Raw genomic sequence first — 20,244 nt, 5'->3', positions numbered from 1 at the left:
TCGCAAGACGACGCCTGAGTCGCTGCAGCGTCACCACGTTAGAAGGCAACTCTTGAGAGTAACGAAAGCTCTTCACATCCAGCAGAGAAAGCGCACGCAGCAAATAGCGGAGGACAAGCGTCACGGACGCCGGTGAGACACAGTGCATCCCCCGTTGCGACTCGATCGCGCGCACGCCACAGCGGAGAAAAAGCACAGGTCCATTTTTCTCTCGCAACCGAGTAAACCCACACGACCAGGTAGGCCGCGCCCGCAGAAAAGGCGCCCGCGCTTCTCCCAAAAGGACGACACTACCGAAAAAAAACGAATTCGCAGACTCCGCTCCGCTGGCACGCCACGCCTGCTGAGGGTATGCTCTGCACTTGAGGGGAGGAGGCTTTCGCGAGCAGGCGCGCTACATGCCCCAGACGGCAGCCCAAACCTCAACGCCGCGACCTTAAGTCTGAGCCGCTACGCGGCCCTGCCATGTCCTTCAGACGGCTGAGGAGGAGCTGCAGAGGTAGTCGCGTCTTGGCATCCTCATGCCGCGCAGCTCCATGTCTGACTAGCGCTCTGTCTCTAGTTCAAACTCGAGAGAGGGAGAGATTCTGCGCGAGCTCGTCCTGAGGGTGTTCGTCATGCGCTGGATGCGTTCACTTTTTCTTTGGCGCTAGCACGCTGCTGGGCGGCGGTTTCCCGTTCAGCGTCTTGAGCAGAAACAGCCGCGCAGCCCTGGAAAAAGAAAGCCCCGCAAGAAAAAGATGCGCGAGACCCTCAGGCATGTTGAGTGAAAATCAGCCACGGACCGACGGCCGCTCCACAGAAAGCAAACAGCCGCACACGCAGATAGACTGATGAAATAGAAAGCGCGCAGCCGCACCGGGGAAGGAATCCGGACATCTATGCGCAGAGTGAAGGGGCGACTAGAGCAGAAGCCGCTCAAAGTCCCATCGGGCTCGGCGTAGTCAAGCTCTCAATAATACCGAAAAAAAGGAAAAAACACTCGCCGAGAGCGGAAGGTAAACGCCTGAGCGCATGCTCATGCATAGGAGGCTCTACGTCAGTGTATATATATATATATATATATATATATATATATATATATATTGGATGCATGCAAATAGACCGACGCGCATACACGCATATATGTGTGTATATGAATATATATATATATATATATATATTCATATATATAAGTACATAGAAAAATAGAATAGCAATGGCACGCTGGGCCTGAGCGCCGGGCAAGACCGGAGCTGCAGAGCGGATGCAAATGCGACAGAAGGCCCCCCAGAGTAATTCTCTTCTGAGAAGAACTAGTTTTACCTTTCCGCGGGGCGCCCTCCGCACTTCCATCCGAGCATCATAAGCTTCTTCTTGAGCACTGAAAACAAAACAGCCGCCGGCAGCCGGGTAGAAAAAGTTGCACATTTTCTTTCGTCGGGTTTAAGTCTCATGCTGCAAAAACGCAAGCTGCTGCGAAGGCTGACCGCGAATTTCCTGTGCCTTGATTGAGTGGCGGTGTACCTTCGGGGTCGACGTTCTTCTCAAGCTCCTCGGCACTCGAGAACTGCGAGACGTCCAGCGCGTCCGCTTCTCGCTGTATCTTTTCTTCCATCTTCTTGGCTTCTTCTCTCTCCCTGTCGCGCATCTCCGCCTCCGACGACGCCGCAGCAGAGGCAGAAACAGCTGAAGAAGAAGAAAAGGAAGATGAGGACGGACAGGAGGGAGGTTTCCCGCAGATACCGCCGAGCCACGCGAAGGAGGACTTTGCTGCCTTCTGCATCACCTGCTCTCGCTCGCGCGCCTCGAATCGCGGCGCCGCCGCAGACGCGTAAAAAGAAGAGGAGGAGGAAGAAGAGGAACTAGAAGACGACGAAGAAGAGGAGGAAGACGAGAAATACGAGGATGAGGGAGGCGCCTTGGCGATGGCTGTTGAGCCATCTGACTCGTTGTCGTCATCTTCATCGTCGTCCTCGTCATCATCATCATCGAAGAGGTCTCTGTGAAGGAACCAGTTGCTTTGCTTCTTGACCTTCGCGAAAGAAAGACTCTTCTTTTTAGCCTCCTCGGCTCGAAGCGCCTCCCTGAAGACACGCGGCAGAACACAAAAACTCTGCATATTTGGTTGCCATTTTGCCGCTAATTTACAAACAGCAAAGACAATTTTATCTCTCGAAGCGTCCGCGGCGTCGTGCGCGATGAAAAGAAAATGTAGGCGGAAGATAAACAGGGACAGGCACGACGTAGCTCGAGAGAGAGGAAACGGCAGAGCTGTCGAGGTCGCGCAGGCTTCCAGCTGACAGCTTCGATTTGAAAGCAGCTAGAAAGCCAGCAGAAGAAAGCCTTCTTTGTTTGGATGAATGCTTTCGCACAAGTTCGCCGCTTACTGCGTCTCTTTTGCTTCGCGGAGGCCCTGACCAATCAGCATGGGCATCTGCACAGAGTTGTCCTTAAGCGACCGAATGAAACTCTCGTCGAGCGCCGCCGCAGGTTTCGAGTCCTTCGTCTCCTGAGACCAACCCAAGGCACGCTCCAAAAAATGAAGATAGCGAACGAAAAACTACAGCCAAACACGAAGACGAGAAACCGGTTGCATAGTCCACACTCTTGGCGTGGTTGCAGTCCACGCGCGAAAGAACTCGACAGAAGCAACCTCTCCGCATAAAACGAGGCGAGTCGCGTGGATTCTGCTGCTCTCTTGCACAGCACTTCGCAGAGTTGCTCCCTCATTTTCGTATTTGCCGAAATAGCCCTTTCCCTCCTGGCTTACCGCGTCGATAGTGAGGGTTTCCGTCTGCTCAGCCAAAAGTTCGACGGCTTGTTTTTCTTGGATTTTTTTCGTGATCCAAGCTTTGATTTTCTCAACGACTTGCGCGTGGCGCAGGCGACGCCCGCTGAGGTCGCGGCTCATGTCGAAGTTGAGCGCGGCGCGCGACTGCTTCTTCCGCTGCTTCTTCAGCAACGCACCGAAACCGCCCTTCCCGCCAGGGAGCGAAAACAGCACCTGCAGGCTCAACAACGGCTGCAGCCGTGGCTGCGCAGAAGGAAGACCTGGCGCCGAGCCTGCACATTGACAGGCATCCAAGCCTGTGATCGAGAGTAGGGAGAGGGAGGTAAACGACGGATGCAGCTGGCGAGTCTCCGGAGCCCGAAGTGCTGCCGCAATGCTCGAGGGAGCAGACGAGGTCACGAAGGACGAGAGAGGCAGGAAAGAGTACGCGCGAAGCTCCCGCGCGCCGAAGAGCAGACGCAGAGGCGCGTCTGCGGGAAGGCGGAGGCGTCGGCGAACCAGAGCGAAGAGGAAGAACGCAGGAACGAGACAGACAGTGTCTTCGCAGCCATCTGCCGCATCCGCACCGGCTTTCTCATGGGAAGCGCGAGGTTCGGCCGAGAGAGACGACTCGACAGGGCAGAGCGGCGGACGCTCAAGAGGCGCATACAACGATGCGAGGCTGGTCAGAGCCGCCTGGACTGAGCACAGCGCGCCTCGCGGGAACGTGAGAACTGGAAGCTCAGCGAGAGTCAAGACGACAGAAGACACGGAGGAAGCAGGTGAAACGAGCGGAGAGAGACGCGACGGGAGCTGAAGCAGGAGCGAGGAAGGAGCGATCGGCAGGACGCGCAGAAAGGCCACAAGAACCGAGGGAAGCACCAAGTCTCCGGCGTCTGCTTCAATCCACCACGCCCCCGAAGCAGCACGGGAGGAGCAACTCGGCGGAGAAATGGAGGGGGAGGAAGCAGCGAGGCGGCCGCTCGGCCGCCGGCAAAAGCCCCTCCCACCCGGCTTTGGGGCGACGGCTACGCAGGCCGAGGCCATGCTGAGCGTGGGATCGTCTAAAGAAAAAAGTGAAACGTAATTAAGGAAGAAGTCAATGCAGGTTAACTTGGCAAAAAATACGACAAAAACCACGTGACAAAACGAGGGCTCTGGGGAAGGCGACACAGATGAGAGAAGCCACCAGGCAACGGCCAGGGGCGCCGAAGAATCTGCGGAAACGAAGACGAGGAGGCAGATCTACTGGAGCGGTAAAAGCAGCCACCAACAAAGCAAACAGAACGCCAACAGGAAAATTAATACTACTTGAAAAGTAGTGTTCCCAAGGCCTATCTCGAGGGATGTGACGAAGCAGCGACACTCCTGCGTGCAGACCAGTAGAACCGAGCGCAAATCCAACAGAAAACAAGTGAGTGAGGAAAGGAGAAAGCCTGGTGCGCGCACGGTATACGTGGAGACGTCACGTGGCTGGGCAGTGCTACGGGCTGAGAAATATCAGAGTAAGGAAAGAAGCACGAGACTGAACGCCTTCAGACTTCAGTTTTCGTCTCCACCGGTGTCTCACGCCGCCAGTGTACATACACCGGAAATCTGCGCGCCAGCGCACGAACGTGCGACGAGGCTTCGTCTTCCACGTTGTGTGGTCAGAGATCTGATGTGAAGAGTGTCTGTTCTTCAAAACCTAATTTTCAACTACACCTGAGTATGCGTCAAGAACGGCGACCGGCAGAGTGTCGAAAAGTCACAGGACTCTTTGAGAGGCTTCGCATGCGAAATTGTTTACCACGCAGTATGTGCGCCGGCGGGCCCGCGGATTTTTCTGATGTTGTCAGATGAAGGAACTTTTTCTCTGAATAGTAAGCTCGTCGACTCTGTTTCCTTGCTTCGACTGCAGCTCCCCGCTGCTCTACGGGTCACTTCTCCCTTTTCTTTGCCATTTGTCTTCGCTGTGCCCCCCATCCTCGTTCGTCTGGTCCAGATTCCGATTCGCGTTACTCCTCACAGAATCCGCGGGAGCTCTTCGAGACTTTCAGCCAAGCCCCTACTCAGTATCCTCCTTCTCTTCTTCCACTGTCAACTCGTCGATTTGCCGGACTGGTTGGGGCTTTTCCCTGTCCGCAGAAGAGGCGCCGTCTCGTTTCCTGTATCAGCTGTGCCTGCTGCAACTCCTCCTCCGGGTGCTTCTCGTCTCTCTGTCGCGCAGGTTTCCCGCAGAGCTTCCTCTTTTCCTCTGTATCCGCTGTCGCGGACTGTCTGTACAGCCTGGATTCCTCTGTTTCCCTCTGAACGACCGGCTCGCACAGCAGTGGACCTGTATTCCTCAGGTGCCTGGCACCGCTTCGGCTCTTTGACACTTTCAGGGGCCTTTTTTCTAAACACTCCGGGTGTCGTTCGCTGAGGTGCTGTCCTGTGGATTCCGCTCTCTCTGGATTGTTTGTTGTCTCCTTCCCCAGTCTGTCTCCTCTCTTCTCGACATCGGAAGTCGAGAGGTTTTTCGTTCTCGCTGTCTCCAAAAGGATCGATTTGTGAGAGACTTCGCCCCTCGAAGCGTACCTGGGCAGGCGTGCGCCTCTGATGGAGCGAAAAAAGAGCGACGACCTTTCGCGTCCGCTCCCTGCTCATCCTGCTCTCCTGGCGTAGTAGCGAGGCGCCCTCTTTTTTGGGCATCGTCATTCTTCTCCTTCATTGTCTCGCAGTCATTACCTTTCTTTGCCGTCCCCATTGCGTTCTACTCTGCGCGTCCCTCGGTCTCCTTGTCGCCTCGGTTCCATCCCTGACGCACGTCTACTTCTTTCCGCGCGGCTGTCATCGGTCTCGCTCCTTCCTCTTCGCGGGCTCTTTCGCATGCGCTGGACTCTCTCTCCTGATCTCTCAGGTTTTCTTTTCATATCTTTAACTTTTTCACCATGTCGTTCTACGGCACGAGGACGGCAGCCGGGACGGCAGCGACGACTGCGGGGGGTCAGCTGAGCTACTACAACAAGGCGAACGCGACAAACCTGCCTAACGGCCCGCGAGACAGCATCTCTCAGCTCGGATGGGTAGGATACATACACTCTTCTCACACAGCTCGCGGTGTTGCTGATATTTTGATTTTTTTTCTTTTTTTATGTGTTGGGACACGTCCTCTCCCGAGCCTTTCCCTGGTGGTCGTGGCAGCGCCGTTTCGTGGAGGTTGCGTTGGCTGGAAAATGGGTGATGCTCGAGGCCGAGAGGCTCTGCTGTCGGGTTTTCCAGCAGCATCTTCTCGTTTCGTCCTTGTGATGTGCGCTCTGTGAAGGAGCCTCGGTTCGCTGTTGAGCTGCCGTGAAAATTTGTCGCCTCACACACGCAGAACGCTCTCCATTCTTCCGGAACAAAGCGGCATGGCGTGCGTCTCGTTCTCTATGTCTTTCTCTCTCTTTCTCTGCCTGTCTCTCTCTCCTGGAACGTTTGACTTGCTCCGCGTCTGCTTCTTTCCCTCTACACGCGAGTATCTCAGCGCTGTTTGTCGTGTTGTCGGGATCTGCGGCGACCTTGTGGCTCGTCTCGCGGATGCGCGTCTTTCGCTCTTCTAACTGTATGTCTCGCGCGGAGTTGGTTTTCTTCTCTGTTTTTAGTCGAGCGACGGCAGTCTGCTGAGCTGCACAAGCTGGGATAACTCGGTGCGCATCTGGCAGATTTCCGCCGGGTTCGGGAATCAAATTCAAGCCGCGGCGAAGGTTTGCATGGAGGCGCCCGCTCCTCTGCTGTGTTCTACTTTCGGCCCGGTAAGTTGAAGCTCTCCTTTCCAGTAAATCTCGAACTCTCGGAGAATCCCGCTGCACGCGGACCGCGAAACCCGTCTGTGTTTTCTCGCATGGACCGGTCGACGCTCGGCGCCTGTCTTCAGCTGCCGACGCGTCTCCTCGCGTCAGGGTCTCGTTCGGGTATCGACGTCTCTCTGTTTCGCACCGGCATGCCTTCTGCGTGACTTCTGCGTCGCTCGTTTCCGTCGTGTCTCTCCGCATCCCCTCCGTCGGTCCCTGCGTCTGTCGTGGTGTCCGCGGGGCCCTTTTTGCGATGCAGTTGCGCTCATGCGTCCACCTCGTCGGTTCGTGCTTCCTTCAGGCCTCAAACCATCTTTTCGTGGGATGCTGCGATAAGACCGTGAAGCTTTTCGATTTGAATGCGAGTCCGTCGAACCCGCAAGTCGTAGCACAGGTAAGTGTGCGTTTTTGCTTACCCGCTGAGGTTTTCTTTGAAGTCTCATCGTTCGTTGCCGCGTGTTTTTTCGGCAATTTCTGCCGTGGTGAGGGCGGCCGACCGGGCCGTCTCCGGCGCGCGTTGGCAGTTGCGCCGCCTCGTCCCCTGCTTTCTTTCGCCGCGCTTCTCTGGGTTCCGTTTCCTCCTCTGGGATTCTGCTTTCCGCGTCCTCCAACGTGGCTTCGCTGGCTGTGCCGCTGTCTGGCATCGCCTGAGTTGTCTGGCGGCTCGTGCGAGTCACGTGCCTCCAAAACAGCAGTCGGGCTGCGCAGGAATTCACACATTTATTCTTCCAGGCATACACGTACATATATACATACATATTTATATTTTCCCACAAATGCATACCTCCATCGAGGTATGCAGAGGTAGATGGAATGTGCGTGTGAGTGTGGAGGCAGCTTGTCGGCGTGTGCTCTCTCGGTGGTGGCACGCGACGTCTGTCTCGTTTTTTCTCTCTTTTTCCTCTCAGCACGACCAGCCCGTCTGCAGCGTCGCATGGAATCCGATCCACAACGTTATCGTCACGGGTAAGTCCCCCGAAACGAGCCGCAAAATCAGAAAACTCGAGGCGAAGAGTCTTCGTTCGCAAGAGAAAACCGGGCTGGTTGGAGAGAGGCGCTGCCCCGAGTCTGAGCCTGCGGCGCATCCGTGACGCGAATCGGCTTATTTTTTTCTTCAGCGAGCTGGGACGGCTACGTGCGCATGTGGGACGGCAAGCAGCAGCAGCCGGTCTGGCAGCAGAGCGTCGGCGGAAAGGTGAGTAATCGTTGTGTGTTTCGCGTCTGATTTTTTCGCCTTTTTTCCGCGGCGGTCGGCAGCTCGCCAGTGTGGCGGGTGTCCGTCGCGCGTTTCGCCAGTGTAGCCGGTTTTTTTCTGTTGTTTTGTGTCTTCAGATTTTCCGAATGGGCGTGCACAGCCCGTTCCTGGTCACCTGCGACAACTTCCGCAACGTCAACGTGTTGAATTTGAACACGCTGCTTTCGGGGAACACGCCGCAGCAGCCGATCAAGATTGTGCCGCCGCTGCAGAAGCTCCAGTCGCGCTCGATGGGCTTCTTCCCCGACAAAGAGACAGAAGTCCCCGGCGTCGCAGTTGGCAGCGTCGAGGGGCGCGTGGGCATCTGCCACTTCAAACAAGAGCATAGGTGCGCGCCGGCGGGCGACAGGAGGAAGGAAGCGAGGCTGAAGGCCGTAGAGGACAGACAGAAGCGTGAAACAGAGCTCACACTCAGAGGCGAAAACCAGAGACGCAGACGGACGGGAGGAGGTGGCGACGAAGGTGAAGCGGCTGGAGATGGCGGAAAAGGGGCGGATCCGCGCGAAGAGATGCAAAACGTGCAGAGAACAAGAGAAGATCCTGGGGAGACTTTGTCGTGCTGCGGCGGAGGGAGAAGGGCAGGCCGCATGCTAAGTGCATTTGTCTTTCAGGTGCGTGTTTTTTCCGCAGAAACATGAGCTTCAGCTTCAAGTGCCATCGCCAGGAGACTCCGCAGGGCGTGCAGATCTACGCGGTCAACTCGATCGACTTTCATCCGAAGCACGGGACTCTCGCGACAGGAGTAAGTGTCGTTTCGAACGCAGAACAGCTGCCGTAGCCCTCAGGACTTGCGCGTTTCAGGTGTCCGCGCGACCAGCGGTGCAACAGCATTTTCCCGATTTTGGCGAACGTCTTCAACAGGCTCGGTTTGCGTGTGTCTTGCGTTCGACCTCTTTTCAGGGCGCAGACGGATCAATTGTTTGCTGGGACAAGGTCAACCGCCAAAAGTAAGCGTGCGCCTCTTGCTTCTCGATTTTTTCCCTCTTCAACCGCGCGTTTTCTGCGCACTCGGGTCGCCTCTGCCGGTCTGCATTTTGTCTGTGGCGCCGACTTTGTGGCGATCTTCACAGGTGTTGGTTTCGCCGATGGGGGTCTTTGGCTATCCGGGATGGTTTCATCTTTTTTCTTGCTGTACGCACCGAGATAGACAGATGCGAGTGGGCTAGGGTTTGAGTCTGTTTACGGTTTTGCAGACCTCTATTGATTTTTGCCTGCATAGGCCTCCGCAGTCCCGCTCGCCTCTTCCTGTTTTTTTCGCGAATGTGTGTCTACATCTTCCCTATCTTGTTTTTCCTCGGCGCTTGTTGCGGCGTTTTTCAGATTGCGGGCGTTTGACAACATGGGGAACAGCGTCACGGACGTAAAGTTCAATCCCACGGGCAACAACCTCCTCGCCTACGCAGTCTCCTACGATTGGTCCAAGGTATCGGACTCTTTTCTTTTTGAAGCTGCTGTCGCGCAAGCGAGTTCGGAGTGCTCAACTCAGCGTTAAGTGTCTGTGGAGTGTCGCAAACATGGACGGGAGATATGCGTGCACGTGAGTACTCGCAACCGTGGTGCTCTGCATTTCAGTCTCTTGACGCAGACACGCATGCAGAACGGGGTAGTTTTAGCTAGTGGAATCGGGCCTGAGCCAGTGGAGATATCTCTCTGCAGCGTCGCGTTGAGATATGCACGGTGGGGGCAGTGCGATCGCGTTTTCGTTTACCGCTACGAGGTGACGTGGGGCCGGCCGCCGCTCTCCATACAAATTGTTCTTCCCGGCGCACGTGTATGAGCTTTGTTGGAGATGTTATGTCTTTCTACGCGCGGTCTATGTGGCTGCAACGGCGCGTTTTCGCTGCGATGTCGGCGCATGGAGCGCTTTTCCCTCTGTGGTTTCTTCTGCTTCGGCTGCAGGGCCCCGACCAGCAAGAACTTAACAAGGGTCATCAGTTGTATGTACACATGGTGAGTCCCCGCAGGATCGCACACATTTCCGCCTCCCGCTGGATCGGGCACAGTCGCATCCGCCCTGCGAATAGCTCCAAAGTCGCCGATATGTTGTGTTTCGGTAACCTCTACACCCGTTGATTGGCTATGGCGCCTGCGATATATATATATATATATATATATATATATATATATATATATATATATAGAGAGAGAGAGAGAGAGAGAGAGAGAGAGAGAATACGTATATACATGTACTCATTATACGTATATATATATATATATATATATATATATTCCGGGCTGGCGCGTATTGGTGACGAGAGAAACAGATATCTTTAATTTTTTGCCTGATCCTCAGACCTTAGCGGGACTGCGATGCTTCTCTGCCCTTCGCGGACTGGATAGCGGCTCGTGGGAGGCGTAGGCTGTGTAAACGCTGCCACCGGCAGGGGGCATGTGGGCGTTTCCGTGTCGGTTTCGTCTGCGTGCCTCCGCGCCGCGTGTGTTTAACGAGGTCTCCAAGCGGTGTGCGATGTTTCTGTTGGATGCAGGTCAAAGACGAAGACATTCGCCCTCGGCCCAAGACTACTACGCGCCGATAGGCGCGAGGCGTCGCTTCCTCGCTGGTCTGCGTTTCTTGTCAATGAACTCTATATTGTCATGCCCTCGCCTTTGTTGGTTTCCTCTCTCATCACGCCGGACGTCAGCGGTGCTTGCCTAGCGAAGGCGCCCAGGCGCTGTCTCTGTGAAGTTTTTTATCCTCATCTGCTCGTCATATCTCTCTCCTTTCCGCGTGTGTCTGTGTGACATCCTGTTGTTTACCGCTCCTCTGTCTTCTGCTTCCTCCGCTCTGGCTTTGCTCGGGCGTTCGAGTGGGCGACTGCACTTCAGCCTCGCTGTTCTATGAATCCGTGTGCGTGCGTTTTGTCTATGCACGTGGTTAAAAAATCGTATGTATTTCGCATGCGACACACTTGTGGTCGCGAACTGCAGTTGGCTCTGACATAGGGGAGACGGGGGATAAGAAAGTGTTTCGGCTCGCGAGCGCGGCCTCTGGAGGGCGACGAGAGCGGGTCTGTCTTTGCGTAGGCTATCACCGTGCAGCGGAGGTAGCGCAGGTGGTTTCAAAACACATGTTTTTTGAGTCGGAATCGCTCCGATGAGGTGTCGCGCGCTGCGCTGCGCGGCGCATATCTGGACTCTGGAGTGCGGGAGGCTGAGCCTACATGTTTTTACCGGGGCCTGCCTAGCCGGGCGGCGGGCGGGTGTGTCCTGCGGTCGTACCAACGTTCCACGGACAAGGTTATCGAGATAATTTTAACCGAGAACGCATCTGAATTATTATTTCACTACAATGTTCAACGTGTATCTGAGACGACCCGAGGGGGCAAGACTGCTCGTATGGAAATGGCGTCAATAGCTAACCGCGAGCGCCAGAAAAAAGAAGCGCGCCGCAGTTCCCGAACGCACACACGCGTTGTGCAGCGACAAAAAAACAGTAGGCAGCGCAGCACCTCTGGTGGAAACGGTTGGCTCTTCTGACTTCCGGAGGAACGTGAACTGTTTTCGCAGGGATCCATGTAGGGGTCGTGTGCGTGAGTTGTAGATGGATTCCTGTGGCTCTCGCTAGCAGCAGAAATCCGGACGCGATCATTCGGTCTTTAAAGAAAGCTGGCTGTTTTGCCTTACGCCGGGCGAACCGCGCACACTGTATGAGAGAATGAGAAGCCTTAGAACTCAGTTCATTGCTCGTCAGTTGTAGAGGCATTTATACATTGGAGCGATCAGCACGTCAGACTGGCAATTGGTGCGTGTCAGCGTGAGCGAAAGGCATCCCTGGCGCTGCGGAATTTCCTCCGTAGGCGCATTCTCTTCTCGCCTATGATCGTTGTTTCCCTTGTTCGCCTTTTCGTTTCTCTCTCTCGCTATTCCTCGCACACCAGTTCCAGTCGTGCGCCGGCCGCAGTTCTAGGCAGCATGCAAAGTCTCATTCTGTCCCACTCGCCCGGCTTCCAGGATACGGCAGAACGCGTTTCGAGCGATGCGAATGCCATGTGTGCCCTTGCAGATCAGATTCAGTGCCGGTAGTCATCATACTGTCAACCAAAATCGTGCATACTCTGGTTCTGCTTCAAAGCTTCCTTCGTGATGGGAGGCTGCTGAACGCATGAACTTTCCGCTGTACGCTTCGACTGCTGGAGCACCTCCGACAAGGCTACCGAACCCGCCTCCCGACGTGATCTTTTCAGGAGTGCGAAGCCCGTGAAACTGAGGACAAAAGCTGAAACCTCTTTGCAGCGAGCTGCGTGTACGCTGCAGGTCTGCATGCAGCCCCTGTGTTGCATAGCTTGGAGCTCTGTGCCCGGCTCTGCAACGCGTTGCTCACGTCCATCTCCTCAGGTGAATCGCTTGACTGACATATGGGCTACTTCGCTTAAGCGTTCGCAGCATTCCGTTAACGGCCAGCATGTCTCTCGCTGAATGGCGAAAATGAAGAATCAGTCGATCCTCGACGCGCAGGCCACCATGGCCATGAGCCCGCCACACATGCTGACGAATATGCAGCAGGCGGTTGATCATTACAAGAAAGACGATTTTTCGCTGAAACAGACACTGACCTACTGCCTGTCAGGGCGCGTGGACCTTCAATTGCCTGAGCGCATTGAGATAGACAAAGAGGTGAGCACGCTAGCCGTCCCGAGGTGCAGTGTGCGCTGCGACGTATTCGCACATAAACGGCCTCAGAAGCTGTTATGAGAGTCCCTTGGCTTTCTAATGCTTCCCCCGGAGAGGCACTTCCCGTAAGTAAAGTTAGAAACCCTTCCTGTAGCGTCCCCCCCACGGACTCCTGCAGCGGCGACTAACTAGGAAATTCGACCTCTGTAAGAAGGCATGTCTTACAAGCAACCTGGGCGCTAGTCTTCCCCTTTACACGATAGAGATTTCTGTGGACCGGGCAGTCCCGAGCAATAGGCTCTAGGCTTTGCTCGCGCTCGTCGGGAACGACGAAAGTACACTGGAGAGCAGAACAGACACACGATGTTTCTGTCAAACGTAATGGCCAACCGACTATCTGCTACGGCGTGCGTGCACTGTACCGTAACCACTAGTTCTCTTTATGCGGAGGGAGAGGCGAACACGTGCAAGGCAGCGCCTTCCCAATCTTATGTTAGAGCAGACGGCGTCCCCGGAGGAGGGGGGTTGCTCTAGAAATCACGTCTCACGGGTCTGCAGTTTCTGAGCGTGGAGTGCGTCCCCTGGGTGTCGACGCGGCAGAGGTTGTGTAACTGCTGTGGGTACACTCGGCTTGGAGACGTCGTGAAAGAAGACCATGATCGCTGATGGCGACTGCGGAAAACGGATGCTGAACGCTGTTATCTTTGCACTGAGCAGGACAGGCAGTTTGGCGCTGCTTCACATGCTATGTCTCGGTGAATTCACAGCTTCTGATGCGTATGGACGCCTCCCCGGCGTGGCGCCTGGATGGCAATAGGAAATCACCGTACATTCCGTCTGAGCAGCGTAAAGAGATGGAAGAACAGCGCCGTCTCTCTTTCAGGTGAAAGTCTGGAAAGCTGCCGCTGTGGAAAAACCCGTCAAGTCGAATAGAGCTGACGCTGCCTCACGCTCGGCGTCGTAAAGCGCGTGGCGTGAGCCAATGGTTCATCCGGGTGATGGCCACTGAAAGACTGCTATACAGGGATTAATGTCAATTTGGGGTCTCATATGTATCTGGGTTGCATTGGAATACTGATGATGGGGTGTATGTCGTGAGGGGCACTGCCATTCCTCTCTTTTGTGATAGGCCACAGCGCCAACCTGCCTGGCTCAAATACGATCGGCAAACACTGCGGTTCTACGCCTACTTTCAAGAGCCGGTCCACGACAATCCTAGGGAAAACTATCGCGTCCGATACTGTCTGATCCTGTATTACCTTGAGGACGGCACTATGCAAATACTCGAACCGCGGATGGAAAACAGCGGCATACTTCAAGGGACATTTCTCAAACGGCACCGGTTTCCCCGACCTGATCGCTCCGGATTCTTCACCATGGAAGACCTCAAGGTGGGGAATGCTCCCTGAGCTGCACTGAGGCATGGCTGGCCGCACACACATTTGAAATGCGAAGTCCGAGTCGTTAACTAATTCAACTAAATGGATGGGCGTTATCCGCAATCCATTACACCGCTCTGTACACAGTCCGCAGCAGTTGTGGAAGCGCAAGCACTTACATTTCATTGCTTCTTGCAGCAATGATGGGTCAGGAACAGAGCTGAAGGCAACAAGCCGCATGCGCCAGAGACTCTTACCGACTGATGCGAACACAGGGAAAAAATGTCTGATCTCCCTGTATTCTTGTCGTCTGTGTGTGCTCATTCTGTGGCGCTGCGATTGTCGCCTGCAGCTCAGTACCGACGTGACAATCTACACCCGGGTTTTCCGCATCATCGACTGCGATCCGTTCACTCGACAGTTTTACGAACAATGCAGTAAGGTGGAAGAGAGCCAGAAGCGTCTGCTCACTCGTTGCTCAAGTGTGGACGCCCGGAGTCGGGCGCCTTTATCTTACTGTTATGCGGGACTCCACAAGTGTGCATAAATTTACATGGGACTCGCGGGCATCTGTTGTGTTGAGCTGCCTCTGCCGGGGTGCAACGGACAGCGGTGCAAAAGTGGTCAGTACGCAGGGCACCGCACAGGCATTGCCGCCGAAGAGCGTATGCGAACGAGGCGTGCACTGCCTACAGACATGGACGTTGGGGAGCCATCCGAGCCTCTCAGCGACAATTTCTTTGAGAATGAGGTAGGACTTATTTCATATGGAGACTGAGACGCCACTTGCGCCGTAAAGGGTTCGAGAAGCACCACCGAGCGGATCGCTCAAGGAAATTACCACGCGCGAACTGCCGCTCCTACAGTACCGTGTACCAGGAGTCATGCAACAAGGCACGCGAGGTTGTCTTTAGCGCCTACGAGTGTGTATATGAATCCGCAGTTATGCGTTTCTTTTACGCAATAGGTTGTCCGGCGCGCGCACTTCCTACTCCGACGTCGTCTGGTTCCCAAAGACGTGAAGGAGTCGCGCGAGTACACGGAAATCATGCTTGGTGGCAGCAGAAAAAACAGTGGACTGAAGCAGCATCTGTACAACGACAGGTAAGAAAAAACTGTCGCCAGGACTTCTATGTAGGGCTGCACCGCCGCTCTGCCGCACGCCAAGAGCAGAGACTGTTCATGTTCGAACGAACGTCCGCGCAGGGATGTTTCAGACTGCCCTATCCGCCGACCTGCGGATTCGTGCAGGAAAGTGCTACGATTTTATTGCTACTGGGACGACAAAACCAACTACGGGATGCGCAGCTACTACGTGTTCCATTACTTCCTGGCAGGTAACTTCACAGCTGCCCCACTGGCCAGCCGCAGTAGACTGTAACTCGTGACGTTCCTCGCGTTCAAGGGGCAAAGTACAAACGCCCTCGGTTAACGTGTCTTCAGACGTTTTCTGGTAGATACTGCCGTCACATCCTTAGGGACAACTTTGAACGACTGCGAACAGAGCGGGAAAAAAAGATAGCTTCTCTGGCGTCGTGCTTATGTGCGCGTGCGACTAGATGACTCTGTTGAGATTCTCGAGTGCTACCCCAGGAATTCGGGAAAGCGAGAATTCCCTACGTTCCTCAAGTGAGTGTCTCGCCTCAGATGACAATGTCTTTCTCGAAACTCTCCGTGCCCCCGAGCTGCGCGATGGCAACATACTCCTCGTTCCGCGTACTGTCCAGATGCTTTTCAACTTCGATAGAAGGGCCAGGCATTGCGGAGTCCCCAGCGCACGTCAAAACTACGGACGGGAACCCAGTCAGGGCAAGACCACTAAGCCCTTCACGGTCACTCGGGCTCGATAATTATATGGGCCGCGGCACCTTCCGGGGGCAAGGGAGAGGGGCGCTCTCGGTTTGAACGCGTCACTGGGAGGTTGGCGGACCAAGTATTCAATTTGCCGTGTTCGGCGCACACACGATGGACTTGGGGTTCGCTGCAGGCGACAAAAGCTGCCAAAGGAACCGACGGTTACTTCCTGCCCTGGGGTGGTGCCGAAGAAAACTGACCACTATAAGTAAGAGCTCCCGCGGACAGCAGCGGAACTCGGACACGCCGAGCAATGTCAGTCAGCTTGCGTCACAAGGTCTCCCCGCTGCTGGCAGCGACGTCCGTCCCATTGCACCGGAAAGCCGTTGCTGTGCGCGAGGGCATGACGACGGCAGCTTTCTAGGCTCGCGTCTGCGGAGAAACGATCGTACAAGGGAGTCTCACGGCAGCGCGGCAGAGGGCGATCGCGGCCTTCCAGACATGCGAGTGTTCGAGAGCGGGGTGTACCACAGGCCCGAAGACTTCGAAGTGGGAAAAGATGTCATGGTCTACAACCGGCAGTTCCACTTGTACGACTGCGACGACTTTACGCGCGAGTTCTATCTTAAGTATACTGGCGTGCAACAAGGGAAAGAAGAAATCGTTGATGAGCCCTTGGTACGCAGGCGCTGCCCTCACGCTGTCACCCGGAGTCACCCCAGTAATGACTCGCGAACCTGTGGCGCTTTCGCCCTCCCGATGGTGCCTAGTGCCTAGCGATCTGTTTCGCACCTCAGGTCGTGCACTGTTGACCTGCCCCTGTCTGTTCGTGCAACTGAAAAACAGCACCGTCTGGATTTCGATGGCGGCACAGACGGGCACGCCTGAGCTGGAGAGGAGCTGCATTGCCGTTACTGCCGTTGCCTCACCACAGGAAATACCCAAGATCGAATGGAAGCCTCATGCTCTTGGAATCTCGACTGACGAGGACACTCTCGCTTCATGCCTCAACATCGTAAGAGGGAAAACTCGCGGAACTTTGCCGTCACCAACCCCAGGGCGTCAGACGCAGCTGAAACCTCATTTGAGGCCGCGCTCGAGTGCGCGAAGCCCTCGCTTGTTGCCAGGCGCCCTTGCCGGGCCCCGATTCGGCAGTCGGATACTCGGAGTGGTACTTGAGATGTCCAAAACGGCGAGAAAGCCGGCGGGCGAATATGCATAATCTCGCACAGCGCAGCGCATACGCCGGAGGCCGAATCCCAGATGGACAGACTCGTCTCCGCACATGTGCGATGGAAGCGTGCGCTGAACAGGTAGCTTCGAAGCAACGCGTCGCTCCACGGCATTGCCCTGTGATGCAAAACAGATTCCGCGACGGCCGACCACTAGTGACAGAGAATTCCTCTTTGGCGACGATGTCACGTTGGTTTTCTTGGTACGTCCCGGGTTCACCCAAGCTCCCTGTCTGGCCTCCAGACATCCGCGCCACAGACAGGACTGATACGCAGTTCCACGCAAGTAGTAAAACAGCAGCGGCGACGGGGCCTGGGATCCACTGGCAAAAACGCCGAAGATACGCAGCAGTCCTCCCAAGGCATGCTGCTTCCTGAGACTCGCACCTCGTTAGTTAGTTGGCTTGAAACGGCGAGATAGATGAAAAGTCCTACACATGGAGACGCACCCAGCAGGCAAGCGAAGAGCAAATGTGGATACACTCAGCAGAGCGACGAAGAGAGACCGCCCCTGGCGCTTCAAGAAGGAAGGGGTGTTGGAAAGTCCTTCCAAGCTTATGTTGCATCCCAACCGAAGGAAGCGTCGGGCCCGACAAGGATGATCAGGACGCTCGAGAGGCATCGTGATAATCCTTGGCGGTTTTCCGTATCCTCACGTGCCGTTTGTAGGCGCAGCTTGTGAAGGAAACTCGCGAAGATGAGGGCCGCAGGTTCATTATTTCTGTCCGAGAACGTGACAACAGTGTGATGGTCTTTGAGACCCGAGAAAACAACTCTGGCCATGTAGGTAGAAACATGCGCGTGAGGAAATCGCATACGCCGATCGTCCCGTCCATACCAGTCCTTCTGAAGGGCTACAAGAGCAAAAGCTATTGGAAGCCGCGTCAGTGTGGCTATAGCTCCGATGGCATCGACCGAGTCGCTGCTTGTTCCCGTTCTCAGGTCGGCGGGAAGTTTGCCGATGCGGGCAAGAAGGTCGACTTCGTAACCGGGCGCACTTACACCGCAGCTGACTTCTACATCGGCGCTGTTGTGAACATCAGCAGCGTGGCGTTTGCCATTATAGATGCAGACGAACGTACACTGAAAGTGAGTACGCCCTTACAAGACGAATGTCTCAGATGCCCTTCACGACGCAACGGCTGCATAGCCCCATGCGTCGCCGGAGTTGTGAGTGCCGCGGATCGCCTCTGCTTGTAGCCACGCGCTGTGTCCGCCGCTTCGCCGCACATCCTTGCTCGGGCAAGCCACAACTCCGTGGGCACTCAACTTGGAGATCCTTTTCAACCAATGTGCGCGGCACTATGCAAGTGTCGCACCTTCACTGCAGCTTTCCAGAGATCTATTTCTAGCCTCTCCATACGCGTGTATGCATTTCAGCATATGCAGGCGCATCCTAGCAAGTACCCCGTCAGCAATCTCGATTTAATACGGGAAAAGATCTCCGGCGTCCTCCGAGCTCTCAAGGTTCGTACACAAGACACGAGCGCCTCAACTCAGGATTTGTAGAACACCGAACCAATGCATATGACGCGCGACGAAGCGGAAAGGAAGCTACCGCAGAGGGCGAACTACCAAGCTGCATCAAGGGCGCGTAGTTGTACGTTACTTTGTTCTGAAGATAAGCTAACGGAGTTTATTGTTTTCCGTCAGTATCATCATGTCGCCGTGGTTTTTCGGGTATTCCTCGCTGGATCTTGTGTGCTATAGGACGAGAACGTCCAGACCCTCTCTCAGGCAGAACTGCAGTACCACCTACGTGGGATTCTGGTGGTAAGCCTTGGGGGCACGCGCCGGACTAATGAACGGCGGGTCACTTTCGTCTTACGAGTACCGCTTAGGCAAGTCTGTGCGTATTATTCCTTGCCCAATGTTAGAGCGGCGGCCTTGTCTCAGGGAGAACATGTCTTGCAAAACAATCGTTTACCGTGGACGTTCCTGTTCTGTCACGATTTCAACCATTCCGGTGGCGGTCCGTTTCCTTTGCTGGGGGCAGACAGCCACCACGGCGGGTGCCCTCACAGCGCCATGCCTAGTGCTGGCCACGCCGAGCCAGTGTCTTTGGCTACTGCTGGTTTGAAGGCCACTTGTGATCGTACGGGAAAGTGACGTTATTCTTTCAGTCGCTAGGGCTGGCAGCAGTCTCAGTCCAGTGGTTATCACACGCTGTCGCAGAAAACTGCACATGACGGGTTCACTTTGTGTGACGCCGACAGTAGGAAGTACACCAGGCGTCCGACGCAGACTTCCGAGGCCAGTTAGCAATCAAGGAATCCCTGCGGTGCCCAAGCTTCTGTGTTTTCTGTGTCGTTATCCCGGTTCTCCACTACCAGCACTGTTCATGTTGCCTTTCGTTCACTCCGATGGGTCCTGACTCGATGGCCGGTGGTCCGGTTCTACTACATAAACGCGCAAGACAGCTAGTCTCGTGCTTATGGCACTGTTGCAATCTCGGCGGGACGACACATGGCGACATTTTTCCGCAGGCCACACTGAAAGAAGGGCAAGAGCGCCTACTGTGTAGCATGGGAAAGAAATAGTAACCTCGAGAGGCATTACCCTTTCCGTGCATCGTGTAATACCTCAGGGCCGCAACTTGTGGCTTTTTTGCGTCGTCAGCTTGCTTGCTAGCGGATCCACATCAGCGTTACTCACTGAAGCGGTTGTGCGAAGGGAGTAATTTCGTGCTTGGGCTCCCCCTGTTCTTCACTTTTGTTGTTTCCATGTCGTGCCACGCGCGCGGCAATGCCATCTCGTTTGTGAAGAGATATTCAGTCGTACAGCGAGCTCGTTACTGCTGATGTGTCTCCCCTGCTCCCAACTGCGATGGTGTACTCGTCCGATTATTTCTGCAGAGTCGTCTTTTAAATCACCGAGCTCCTTGAGGCTACTCGTTCTGCCGCCAGATTTGTTTCTTGATACGAATCCGGTCGCATGCAAACACCGGTGTCTTCCTCAGTGCTGCGTTTGCACTGCGAGATTTTGCCGCCCGTTGCTTCCTGTTGTCGCTCGGTGACCGGGTGTGGTATGTCTTGCTTGTCTGGGCGAGAGCAGAATAATACGTCCCGTATACTGCCCCTTTTCGCCCGATTCGCCCTTTTGTGAGTCGTGCCGTTTCCTCACCATTCGCATCGTTCACGAGTATGTCCATCTGCGTGTGCATTCCGCAATGCAAACGCGCTCGAAGTGTATTCCAAATGGAACATGCGGCTGCAGCGTGCGCTATGGTTATACAATGATTTCAACGTCCAGCTTACTGTTATTGCCCGCCGTTGTGCCTTTCATGCTTCTTCCCTTGCGCAGCCCCACGAGTTAGTTACGTTGAATCGCAAGTTCTTCTCGAGTCCGGCTTCACCTCCGCAGCGTCCAACAACGAAGCCGTCGGCACGCTCTTATTCTCATATCGACTCTATTCGTTCCGAAAGGC

The 20,244-nt window shown here is 55.1% G+C and overlaps 3 protein-coding genes across 3 annotated transcripts; 2 read left to right on the top strand and 1 right to left on the bottom strand.

Annotated features, from left to right (window-relative positions):
* Positions 1–632: 632 nt before the first annotated feature.
* On the bottom strand, positions 633–3,799 carry BESB_032900 (uncharacterized protein; the record flags this gene model as incomplete). The annotated part of the gene is made up of 5 exons (XM_029361882.1): positions 633–711; positions 1,306–1,363; positions 1,507–2,066; positions 2,370–2,491; positions 2,753–3,799. The coding sequence occupies 5 exons, from the start codon at positions 3,797–3,799 to the stop codon at positions 633–635; spliced, it is 1,866 nt and encodes a 621-aa protein (XP_029215102.1).
* A 1,865-nt stretch (positions 3,800–5,664) lies between these two features.
* Positions 5,665–10,338, top strand: BESB_032890 (mRNA export protein; the record flags this gene model as incomplete). Its single annotated transcript, XM_029361881.1, has 11 exons — positions 5,665–5,799; positions 6,358–6,507; positions 6,848–6,940; positions 7,455–7,512; positions 7,665–7,741; positions 7,879–8,129; positions 8,432–8,543; positions 8,702–8,748; positions 9,122–9,224; positions 9,701–9,751; positions 10,288–10,338. The coding sequence occupies 11 exons, from the start codon at positions 5,665–5,667 to the stop codon at positions 10,336–10,338; spliced, it is 1,128 nt and encodes a 375-aa protein (XP_029215101.1).
* Positions 10,339–12,226: 1,888 nt separating this feature from the next.
* BESB_032880 (EF hand family protein) lies at positions 12,227–19,497 on the top strand (the record flags this gene model as incomplete). The annotated part of the gene is made up of 16 exons (XM_029361880.1): positions 12,227–12,415; positions 13,180–13,295; positions 13,542–13,803; positions 14,144–14,228; positions 14,487–14,542; positions 14,759–14,895; positions 15,043–15,128; positions 15,351–15,420; positions 15,779–15,853; positions 16,119–16,263; positions 16,520–16,600; positions 17,487–17,600; positions 17,760–17,906; positions 18,198–18,284; positions 18,528–18,590; positions 19,405–19,497. 16 exons carry the CDS (start codon positions 12,227–12,229, stop codon positions 19,495–19,497), a joined length of 1,806 nt encoding a protein of 601 aa, XP_029215100.1.
* Between the last annotated feature and the right edge of the window lie 747 nt (positions 19,498–20,244).

This window comes from Besnoitia besnoiti (genome assembly GCF_002563875.1).
Source record: "Besnoitia besnoiti strain Bb-Ger1 chromosome Unknown contig00018, whole genome shotgun sequence".
Classification (NCBI taxonomy): domain Eukaryota; phylum Apicomplexa; class Conoidasida; order Eucoccidiorida; family Sarcocystidae; genus Besnoitia; species Besnoitia besnoiti.
Note: the sequence above shows the minus strand (reverse complement) of the source record. Positions and strands in the feature narration are given on the sequence as shown.